This window comes from Salvelinus fontinalis, chromosome 36 (assembly GCF_029448725.1).
Source record: "Salvelinus fontinalis isolate EN_2023a chromosome 36, ASM2944872v1, whole genome shotgun sequence".
Lineage (NCBI taxonomy): Eukaryota > Metazoa > Chordata > Actinopteri > Salmoniformes > Salmonidae > Salvelinus > Salvelinus fontinalis.
Window position 1 is genome coordinate 25,327,608 of NC_074700.1, and position 11,714 is coordinate 25,339,321.

Consider the following 11,714-nt stretch of genomic DNA (forward strand, 5'->3'; position numbering starts at 1 on the left):
GGATGTGTGTGCTTTAGGGACCTTTACCAGAATGTGACTGGCAGAACAGGTGTTGTATGTGGAGGATGAGGGCTGCAGTAGATATCTCAGATAGGGGGGAGTGAGGCCTAAGAGGGCTTTACAAATAAGAATAAACCAGTGGGTCTTGCGACGGGTATACAGAGATGACTAGTTTACAGAGGAGTATAGAGTGCAGTGATGTGCCCTATAAGGAGCCTTGGTGGCAAATCTGATGGCCGAATGGTAAAGAACATCTAGTCGCTCGAGAGCACCCTTACCTGCCGATCTATAAATTACGTCTCCGTAATCTAGCATGGGTAGAACGGTCATCTGAATCAGGGTTAGTTTGGCAGCTGCGGTGAAAGAGGAGCGATTACGATAGAGGAAACCAAGTCTAGATTTAACTTTAGCCTGCAGCTTTGATATGTGCTGAGAGAAGGGCAGTGTACCGTCTAGCCATACCCCCAAGTACTTGTATGAGGTGAATTCCTCAAGAAATACAGTATTGATTTTTATATTATTTTAGCAGCTATACGTAAGTCAGTGTTTGTATTGTAATATATGGTACCCATACATTATATGGCTCTCACTGTGATTACTATGATTGTCAATATATTATATATCAAATTCAATCAGTCTCAAAATCTATAATAGGCCTAAACAATGCACACACAGTTGAAGTTATTGTCGTAATATTATCTTGATTAGCAAGTCTTCATCGGCACTCAACGAATAATTGTTATGTTCTGTAGCCTGTTTGTTTTGCTATTCCCTGAGCCTCTCTGATTTCCTCCCGCTATCTCTGTCAGGAAATACCAGCGCGCAGGACAGAGCCCTTCTGTTTGTGTGGCGCAAGATAATCAAGCCGTAATTCCGCATGTTCCCATGCCAAATGTCACTAGTGACGTCCTGTCTTGCAGCGTGCTTTCCTATGCTTTGAATTCGGTCTACTCAATTCAGTCTGTTTTACAAGTCATATACGTCTACACGAAGGCGGTATGTTATGCCCGTCTGACCCCTGGTCCTCAGTAAACTTGCAACAGTATATATATATATATATATATATATACACAGTCTGTTGTATCAATTTGTTTTGAGTTCATATGACGGTCCTTGTTTCTTTAAAAAGGTATGCAGTTTCAAATCATCTTTATCTGCAGTGTTTCGTTGTTACACATGCTGTCTATTGTGGGCCTACAGTCTGTTGCTTTTGTTATTGGACTCCACCTGTGAACTTTGAGGCATTTTGAAAAGGTTGACACTAGAGGGCGACATTTTATAAGAAAGTTGTGACAACCATTTTCATTACATTTGTGAACTGTTCTCAACTACAGTATCATGAGTTCGTGTACAGATAGTGAATTAAATTGTGTAAAAATCAAAATGGTAGACTAAGACTATACATACTAATGAGTAACGGAGAGAATATTCAGTTCGGTATTCTTTATTTTCCCAAACATGCAGAGAAGTAACAAAAATACAACCATTTAAATATGATCTAGTAATTTACATAGAAATACAAATGAGATGCAAAAAAAATAAGATCAACCTCGGATATATTCGTTCCGTCTTTTAAATTGCAAAACAAAAGATGAGACAAATAAAGATATGTCCACCTCCCCCTTCTTATAAACAAAAGAAAGCCTTCAATTGAAATGGTGTGATTTTACGAAACTAAGGATCATACAATCAGCACAGTATCTACTAGACAAGGGATTAATTACTAACTGATATGTTTCTTTTACAAAGTCAATAGCAAGAGGTTTCTCACCCTAAAACAAAAATCACAAAATATGTGAAATGTAGTACTGTATAAGCAAAACGAACAAAAACTAATCAAAGTAAAATGTTCTTGCTACAGTCAGTCGGATCAAAGGGTTTCTGTTCAGAAAATTACAAGTTGGTATATTCCATTAGTTATCTTCAATTTCCTGGGTGTTAAAACTTGGTCTTTCACATCAGGTTGATGCAATTCCGGCTTGGGGTTCTATTCACTGGAACCTGGGGACTTAGTCAATTGAAACTTTCTCTTCAATTTTTTTCTTTCTTAAAAATGAGTTGCACAAGATCTATAAAAAAAAAAAAAACTTTACAATGTAGGTCCTGTAAGTAAATCAGTCAATGACTCAATCATCAGTTTGTCATCAAGTCGTCTACAGGGCTCCCATTCCACCCCAGAAAAAAAACAAAATAAGTCAGCCATATTTAACTGTAACCTACAGCCTCATTAACTAATAGATTGACAATGTTCCAAATGGCACCCTATTCCCTTTATAGTGCACTACTTTAGACCAGGACCGATAGGGCTCTGGTCATAAGAAGTGCACTAAATAGGGAATACGGTGCCAGTTGGGACGTACACATTTACTTTGACAGTAACATAGCAAAGTAGGTAGTGACGGAGTGTCTTGGCTCAGACCACAGGAGAGAAAAAGGAGAGAGAACGAGAAGGGAGAGAGAGGCGTGAGAGAATCAAACCTCTCTTTGCTTCTTCAGACATCATCCATTTGATATAGACAGAGCAAGAGACTTACAACACATACAGAGAGAGGGAAAGCGAGACAGGGAGATCAGGCAGAAACAAGACAGGAGTTACATGAAGACCACTGACGTTGAGACTCAATAATGTATTTAGAGACAGACAATACCATACAGGTCAGGTTACATTGGTCTACTGGTCCATGGAGACTACACAGGCCTCCTGTCATGTCTGTCTCACACAACCTCTCACACACAGGTACACATGCATGCAAACACATCACTCATCTCTCTCGCGCATTCTCTCTCACCCTAGTGTCGCATCAAACCCCCTGAACGCTAGGGTAACTGAACAAGTGCCTGTTTCACAGCTGCAACTTCCATTACCGGATCATAATACCATCCATCCTTCAGTCGGTGTGTGTGTGTGTGTAGGAGGCCCATGGGATGTACAATGAGACAGGCCCCAGGCTCAAGTAAAAGGCTTTTCTATCCCTCAGCGTTTTCCCCTACTGTTGAATATAGATAGGGTCGTGTGGGTTTTGTCCCCTCTTGGTTTCTGTTGAACCTTTGTATGTTCACAACCCTTAACGTCGGGTCCTTTTGCACCGAGGAATAAATGAAGGTTAACACAAGTTCCCCCTGAAGTCGTCATCCTCTCTGTGAGACACGGAAAAACACAAGATGAAACCCCAGGCCCCGTGTCTGCACTCTGTCCTTCTGAGAGAGAAAATGAGAGGGTGATAGAGCGGAAAAAACAAGAGCACATGCTCTCTTTGGGTCAGTTTGTGTTCATCATTTCTCTTTCAGAGAAAAACTAAGAGGTTGACCTAAAAAAAAAAAAAAGGACAGTTTCTCTTTGTGTGTTTATGTTTGTACCCAGCAGGGACGTCGGAGTCTGTGTCCATCCAAACAAGAGACGAAAAGACTGAATGAGAGCACAGATCCCCTCCTTCCATCTTTCTATCCGGGTGGGTCAACATCCAGCAGGTACGTCCGCTATGAAGTCAAACTCATTCTGTCCCAGCCAGAGTTCAGGCAGCTCATTGGCCCGGTCCAACCCCAGCTCTATGACCAATGACATCAGAACCTCTTCATCCACTGGGTCCGAATCTATGATCCCGCCAGATCCACAACTCTGGTTCCCACCTCCACCACCTCCAGGGGTACCCCCGACCAGCTGCCCAGCCGAGCCCACCGTCGAGCCCCCAAACCCCCTCTGAGGCCCTGAGGCACCACTGCCTCCAGCCAGACTCTGATAGTGGGAGTTGAGTTTCTGGAGCTGCATGCTGGCGAGGAGGTGAGGGCTGGTCTGCAGGCAGAAGGGCTGTGGTTTGGAGAGGGATGGAGAGGTGGAGGAGGGAAAGGGGTCATCCCCGGGGGTCTTGGCGGTGACCGTCATCCCAGGGTAGTGGAGCAGGGTGAGGGAGGATGGTGGAGGCTCGCGGTCCTTCATGACGACGTGGGCTGGGCTGGAAAACAGCAGTGAGGTCATCACCTGGGGACACCTGAGAAGGAGGAAGAAACGGTGTTACGATGACGTCATCACAAGGCGGAAGAGATGACAGGGAGTACTGAAAACATGCAGGATTATTCTGTTAACATATGACATCATGGTGTTTAGATTAGAGTGATAAGCCTGCTTGGCTTTAAAGTCAACTGCTTCACTAGGTCACCACTAGTAGCCTATTCCAAATAGCAGATTGAGACATGTCCTTGCCTGGCTAAAAACATTGGTCTCATTTAAATTGGGGGGGTCACAAGAAAACAAAAAAATCTTTAGGTGGGTCACAGTGCGGAGAGATGGCACCTTATTCCCAATATAGTGCCCTACTTTTGATCAGAACCTCTGCCCCTGACCCTGTTCTCTAATGACAGTCAGTCAAAAGTGGAGCACTATATAGGGAATAGGGTGCCATTTTGGATACACACTAAAGTACCATAGAGGCTCAGAGGGGACTGACTGGCGGTTCATAATAAGGGTTAAAGAAAACAGGACTTTTTGAGGACTGAGTCACATGATACCATACATATATGTGCAGATCCCACTGCAAACCCCTTCCCGACACACACTCCTCTGACCCCCTTCCTGCCCCAGCCCATATTTATGGAGAAGGTAATTGCTACAGGCAGGCATGCAGCTGCACCTACAACACACCAGCATCTCATGAGCCCTGCTGTTGGGGATTTTATCGCTGTGTGTGTTCTTTGGTCCTTTGTGTTCATTATTCATTGGCTGATTACTGTCAGGATTGCAGGCTGAAATACTGTTCAAATGGATCCTTAGGAAGGAGAGACATTTGGGCCCTGTTTAAAAAAAAAAAAACTTAATGCATCCTTATGAAGGGGACATGGGCTACGTTCAAATACATCCCTCTCCCTTTACATCATAGAAAGGACTAATATGGTTACAGTTTTTTACAATCTCTCACACTCTAAAAGTGGTAGTTGATTATCTCTCTCACACACACTAAAAGTGGTAGTTGATTATCTCTCACACACACTAAAAGTGGTAGTTGAGGCACTCAGTGAAACCATTAACCTCATCTTCAGACCAAGTCTGCAAGCACATTATCTACTTTACTCTTCGTTTGCAATTTGTTTAAAAAAAAAATTGTTGTTGTGCAAAACACTAAACACAGTTCTCTACATTAGACAGATTCAAAACTAACAGGTCTAGTGTTTCGTTTGGAAAACATTGCCATTCCAAATGCCTCCACCCAGTCAGTGCCTCCACCCAGTCAGTGCCTCCACCCAGTCAGTGCCTCCACTCAGTCAGTGCCTCCACCCAGTCAGTGCCTCCACCCAGTCAGTGCCTCCACCCAGTCAGTGCCTCCACCCAGTCAGTGCCTCCACCCAGTCAGTGCCTCCACCCAGTCAGTGCCTCCACCCAGTCAGTGCCTCCACCCAGTCAGTGCCTCCACCCAGTCAGTGCCTCCACCCAGTCAGTGCCTCCACCCACTGATTGCCTCCACCCACTGATTGCCTCCACCCAGTGATTGCCTCCACCCAGTGATTGCCTCCACCCAGTGATTGCCTCCACCCAGTGATTGCCTACATCCAGTTTACGTGTGAAAACACTTACAGCTGATTTCTTCAGTTAGAAATCAGAGCTTGAGCACTATGAATAGGCTTCAGGTTGGCTTTCTTGGTTTGGACAACAATGGAGGCCAATCTTGGAGAGAGAGTTAGAGGAAGAGGAGTGAGAGTAAGAGGGAGATGAGGAAGAGGACAAGCCTATTTATTTTTCTTCTACTGTATTCGTTTTGTCTGTGTTCATCCCGAAATCTGGAGGAAAATAATGTTGTGAAAGAAACATTTGATTTTTTCCCCCTTGCGAATTTAGTGTTTGGTTTTGCAAGAGATGTGACGTTTTGCATGTGTGTCGAGTCTCAAGAAAAGTAGCCGTAGTCTCAAATCATGTGGAAGCAACTGTCAAACTGTAAATACATTCTCCCTTAAAAGGAGACCATGGACCGCATTCGAATACTTTAAAATACATCCTTCTCATATCAATGATTACCTCAAGAATCAGTTTTGTATTGAACAAATCCTAATGAAGTGGAAGGTTTCGTTAACTAAACCGTATTTTAACCTAGTGCCAAGATCACAAACGGTTTGTTGATTGACAGACAAAGGTACGCTATTCAACTAGTATGGGTGGTTTATTTTGCCTATAAACTAATCACACCATGTCAAACAATCCCAATAGAAGTTACTTGATTACATTAATCACATCCGCCTCCCTGCAGACGTGGTTCGGACCTGAAAATGAGCACGGAACCCCACTGCTTCTAGCCAACAACAGAGGTGTCAAGTACACAATTACCATGCGTGTCGAGCCAATTAGAACGTCAATCGCTCAATAAACACACACCTTGACCATATGGTGAGGCTGAGCATGGCCACTTGTTTTATAGTAATTGAATCAACGCTTCTATGGGATGGAGAAAACCACAAACATTTACAGCCAACAGAATAACACTGTCAAAGTAACAAAAGTTGACGAAGCCTCATTTTCTAACAAATGCCCATTTGATCAAACAGGCTGAATAGTTTACTAAAAAGTAATACTTTTTAGAGATTTGTTACGAAATCATCATCCAAGATGTGCGTAAAACGCATTTAATTCACCAGTTCAAACCGGAGACAAATCACAAAAAGGGCAAAAAAAAACATTTTAGGGGAAAAGTTATTGGTAGCATTTGGCAAATAAGTTGACAATTTCCCCCATTGCTCTGTGAAATCAAACTATCGTGAATAACTTCCATAAATGTTGAAACCTTACCAATTAAAATGTAAAATAACATACCCTTTAGAAAGCCACTTTTAAAAACGCAGCTGTAGGTCCGTTTGAGGAAGGAAAAGAAGGGTAAAGAAAAGAGAGTCAAAATGTACAACAATCAACTCCAACAGATCGCAGGATAACACCACATCCGTAAATGTTTTTTGTCAAAAAAGGTGACAATTGTTGTGGTCTATATTTAGTAAGGAATCCGCCGGTTCCTGTTGAGAGCTATAGCCATAAAGTGAACGGTTGAGTCAATATTGTCCTCGTGCTGCGTCTCTCCTCTCTCTGTGCGAAATAACACACTGTCCGACTCCGGGATAGTTCCCTCACTGTGGTTGTTACCGAATATAAAGTATTATTCTCTCTCTCACACACACACACACACACACACGACCCTCAAGTGAGGCGCGTTTGTGGCGGGACAGCATTTAAATCACGGCGTGGATTTGTAGAGGAAAAGGACTGACGCACCACGGTTATCGCACAATAAACGGTTCATTCCAGTATCGGATGAAAACAGTTTCCGGAGTTTCGGTCATGAAAGCGCAGATGTTTTATATTCTCAGAGCGAGCGCTTTTCTCTACAATCACAGATCAAATTCTATTATTGTCCGTTCTATTCTACTCCAAACAGACAACTCACTGATTTTCATTCATGAGAGAACGCACAGCCTCAACAATCTTCAAAGGTCTTGAAACAATAACTGTTGATTTTCACGAGAAAAACAATGTTCACAGGAGGAACCAAATAGAAAATCATGTGGATATGAGCCAATACGCACGCACGCACGCACCCGCGCACACACACAATTGACCTCAGCCTATTGCGCAGCCCACCTGGAGAGACCGCTATGCTAACGTCTCATCATTAGTGTAGGCCTATTTCATATCTAAAAGGTCATCTGTTACAACCGGCTATAGGTCAAATAACTACAAATTATATGCTAAAATAAAACAATGATAGGAGATAGAGACCTAAACATTCCCCAAACCTCGAGGTTATCATCTCAGCATTTTTTTCATCCATTTTAGCCTAAATAAATATCATATTTTCATTCATTCATTCTAAATAATACGCCGACGTCTAATAGTCAAAGAGAGAAAAGAACAGAACAGGTGAAGACAATTTTCTTTTAGAACGCCACGCGCCTTAATTCCCTTTCAGTTAAAGGCTCACGAGCATCTGTCTTTAGTCCCGTCGGCGCGCGGAGACAGTTAACATGTAGATGAGGCTCGAACATGATGTATGGACGTTCGTGGAGTCTTCCCCCGTGGGAAAACAGTATGCAAATGAGATGAACGGTTTTCAAGTTCCCTTCTAACGTAAAACTAGGCGGAATGGGTAAACACATAGAACGTCCGAAGGAAGCGCACATTAACGTCACCTTGAAGTTTTCAATGAGTCTGCTGTGGGATCCTTTTAGCAAGCCTCCCATAGAAGTACAGCCTAAGCAAATATACGTTGATAACACAATAGACATTGAACCGAACTTTTATCTAATTTGATAATTTATCTAAAACGTCAACTGGTGTCCTATTCAAATAATGATGCCATGCCACTTTGGAGGGAAACATGACGTTTTGCATAAAATGTCGTTGGGAAGTCCTGATGGAGTCAGTCTAGCCGCCACACGGGACAGGCAGGTGTGCTATTCAACAGCATGAATGGAGAACATAGAGAGATGGGAGTTTGATTTCAGGCAGGGGAGGAGAGGAAACGTTATATAGGCTCTGAGAGTTTCTTTACAGTACAAATTCATTGAAGTGGGTTGATGAACTTGTTTTTTTGGGGGGATGGCATGGCACAAGACATTGGTACATATGCTTTAAGAAGGTTCTCCTAAAAGAAGACATTTGAGAAGTTCTCAAGAAGTTTCGATTACATTTATTTATTTATTAAGGAAACAGTTATTTAAAAGGTTCTCCTAAAATATTTTGTGAATCTGGCCCCCTGAAGTTGTCTTATTTTGGTCTCCTTAAGGGGTGTTTGGGGGAGGAATACTTAACCACACTTCTCTCCTGTCTAAGTTCATTCATTTTCTCGGGTCTTTGTGCAACAGCCGTTTTATTAAGACAGAGCAGTTCCGTCTTTCCTATTAACCCATAAACACACTGATGACTTTCCCTCGTTTCACATTCACTCTGAGAAGCGCAAGGCTGACCACGGCATCCGTAGTGTGAGTGGGTGTCCTGGCCATGGTGTTTAAATTAAATCCAGAAAGATCACAGACAGAACTTTACAACTTCTGTTGCACACATGGAAACCATTTTGATTCACCACTCCTAGTCTAAATCTCAAATTGCACCCTATTACCTTTCTAGTGCACTACCCATAGGGCTCTGGTCTAAAGTAGTGCACTACCCATAGGGCTCTGGTCTAAAGTAGTGCACTACCCATAGGGCTCTGGTCTAAAGTAGTGCACTACCCATAGGGCTCTGGTCTAAAGTAGTGCACTACCCATAGGGCTCTGGTCTAAAGTAGTGCACTATATATAGGGCTCCTGGTCTAAAGTAGTGCACTACCCATAGGGCTCTGGTCTAAAGTAGTGCACTACCCATAGGGCTCTGGTCTAAAGTAGTGCACTACCTATAGGGCTCTGGTATAAAGTAGTGCACTACCCATAGGGTTCTGGTCAAATGTAGTGCACTACCCATAGGGCTCTGGTCTCAAGTAGTGCACTACCCATAGGGCTCTGGTCTAAAGTAGTGCACTACCCATAGGGCTCTGGTCTAAAGTAGTGCACTATATATAGGGCTCCTGGTCTAAAGTAGTGCACTACCCATAGGGTTCTGGTCAAAAGTAGTGCACTACCCATAGGGCTCTGGTCTAAAGTAGTGCACTATATATAGGGCTCCTGGTCTAAAGTAGTGCACTACCCATAGGGCTCTGGTCTAAAGTAGTGCACTACCCATAGGGCTCTGGTCTAAAGTAGTGCACTACCCATAGGGCTCTGGTCTAAAGTAGTGCACCACCCATAGGGCCCTGGTCTAAAGTAGTGCACTACCCATAGGGCTCTGGTCTAAAGTAGTGCACTACCCATAGGGCTCTGGTCTAAAGTAGTGCACTACCCATAGGGCTCTGGTCTAAAGTAGTGCACTACCCATAGGGCTCTGGTCTAAAGTAGTGCACCACCCATAGGGCCCTGGTCTAAAGTAGTACACTACCCATAGGGCTCTGGTCTAAAGTAGTGCACTACCCATAGGGCTCTGGTCTAAAGTAGTGCACTAGATGGAAAGGGGTGCCATTTGGAGCACAGGTGTCAGTTTGGTGTCAGTATGGTGTCAGTTTGGTGTCAGTTTAGTGTCAGTATGGTGTCAGTTTAGTGTCAGTTTGGTGTCAGTTTGGTGTCAGTTTGGTGTAGGAGGTTATTGAAGCTCACGTTGAAAAAAAAGAACAAAAAAAGACTAACATCAACATACTCAGATACAGATTGTATTTTATAATAAAACATGTTATTTACACCATATAATACAGATTGTATTTTATAATAAAACAGATTGTATTTTATAATAAAACATGTTGTTTACACCATATAATACAGATTGTATTTTATAATAAAACATGTTGTTTACACCATATAATACAGATTGTATTTTATAATAAAATAGATTGTATTTTATAATAAAACAGATTGTATTTTATAATAAAACAGATTGTATTTTATAATAAAACATGTTATTTACACCATATAATACAGATTGTATTTTATAATAAAATAGATTGTATTTTATAATAAAACATGTTATTTACACCATATTAAAGGCAAAAGTGAACTGTAAAAAAAAGTTAAAGTTAAAGTTATACTTTTGTGAAACCAAAAGTAAAATGATACAAAACATTTTTACGCTCCTACAGTTTTTCCAGTTGAATTTAAACATGCAGTTTGAATAGGAACAGGACAGAATACACACCTGAAACATTTCATTAGATAGGAGATCATATCATTGACACTTCGTCTTAACACACAGACTGTACAATAAATGAAAATGCTAGGAATGTGGACCGAGGATGATCTTTATGCTGAGGATGATCTTTATGCTGAGGATGATCTTTAACTCTGAGGATGATCTTTATGCTGAGGATGATCTTTAACTCTGAGGATGATCTTTATGCTGAGGATGATCTTTAACTCTGAGGATGATCTTTATGCTGAGGATGATCTTTAACTCTGAGGATGATCTTTAACTCTGAGGATGATCTTTATGCTGAGGATGATCTTTATGATGAGGATGATCTTTATGATGAGGATGATCTTTAACTCTGAGGATGATCTTTATGCTGAGGATGATCTTTATGCTGAGGATGATCTTTATGATGAGGATGATCTTTAACTCTGAGGATGATCTTTATGCTGAGGATGATCTTTAACTCTGAGGATGATCTTTAACTCTGAGGATGATCTTTATGCTGAGGATGATCTTTATGCTGAGGATGATCTTTATGATGAGGATGATCTTTATGATGAGGATGATCTTTATGCTGAGGATGATCTTTATGCTGAGGATGATCTTTATGATGAGGATGATCTTTAACTCTGAGGATGATCTTTATGCTGAGGATGATCTTTATGATGAGGATGATCTTTATGCTGAGGATGATCTTTATGATGAGGATGATCTTTAACTCTGAGGATGATCTTTAACTCTGAGGATGATCTTTTACTCTGAGGATTATCTTTAAGTCTGAGGGTGATCTTTAACTCTGAGGATGATCTTTATGCTGAGGATGATCTTTATGCTGAGGATGATCTTTATGCTGAGGGTGATCTTTAACTCTGAGGATGATCTTTATGATGAGGATGATCTTTATGCTGAGGATGATCTTATACTGAGGATGATCTTTAACTCTGAGGATGATCTTTATGCTGAGGATGATCTTATACTGAGGATGATCTTTATGATGAGGATCTTTATGATGTGGATAATCTTTATGATGAGGATGATC

At 41.8% G+C, this 11,714-nt stretch overlaps 1 protein-coding gene across 1 annotated transcript; it reads right to left on the reverse strand.

Moving 5' to 3' along the window:
- Positions 1-1,428: 1,428 nt before the first annotated feature.
- Positions 1,429-7,439, reverse strand: LOC129835515 (cbp/p300-interacting transactivator 1-like). Its single transcript, XM_055901177.1, has 2 exons — positions 6,791-7,439; positions 1,429-3,986 (listed from the first exon to the last, which is right to left on the reverse strand). Exon 2 carries the CDS (start codon positions 3,971-3,973, stop codon positions 3,455-3,457), a length of 519 nt encoding a protein of 172 aa, XP_055757152.1. The 5' UTR covers positions 3,974-3,986; positions 6,791-7,439; the 3' UTR covers positions 1,429-3,454.
- Between the last annotated feature and the right edge of the window lie 4,275 nt (positions 7,440-11,714).

What these genes read in the sequence shown, in the direction of transcription:
- LOC129835515 (XM_055901177.1), bottom strand. Translation starts at nt 3,973, where the DNA reads ATGACCTCACTGCTGTTTTCCAGCCCAGCCCACGTCGTCATGAAGGAC.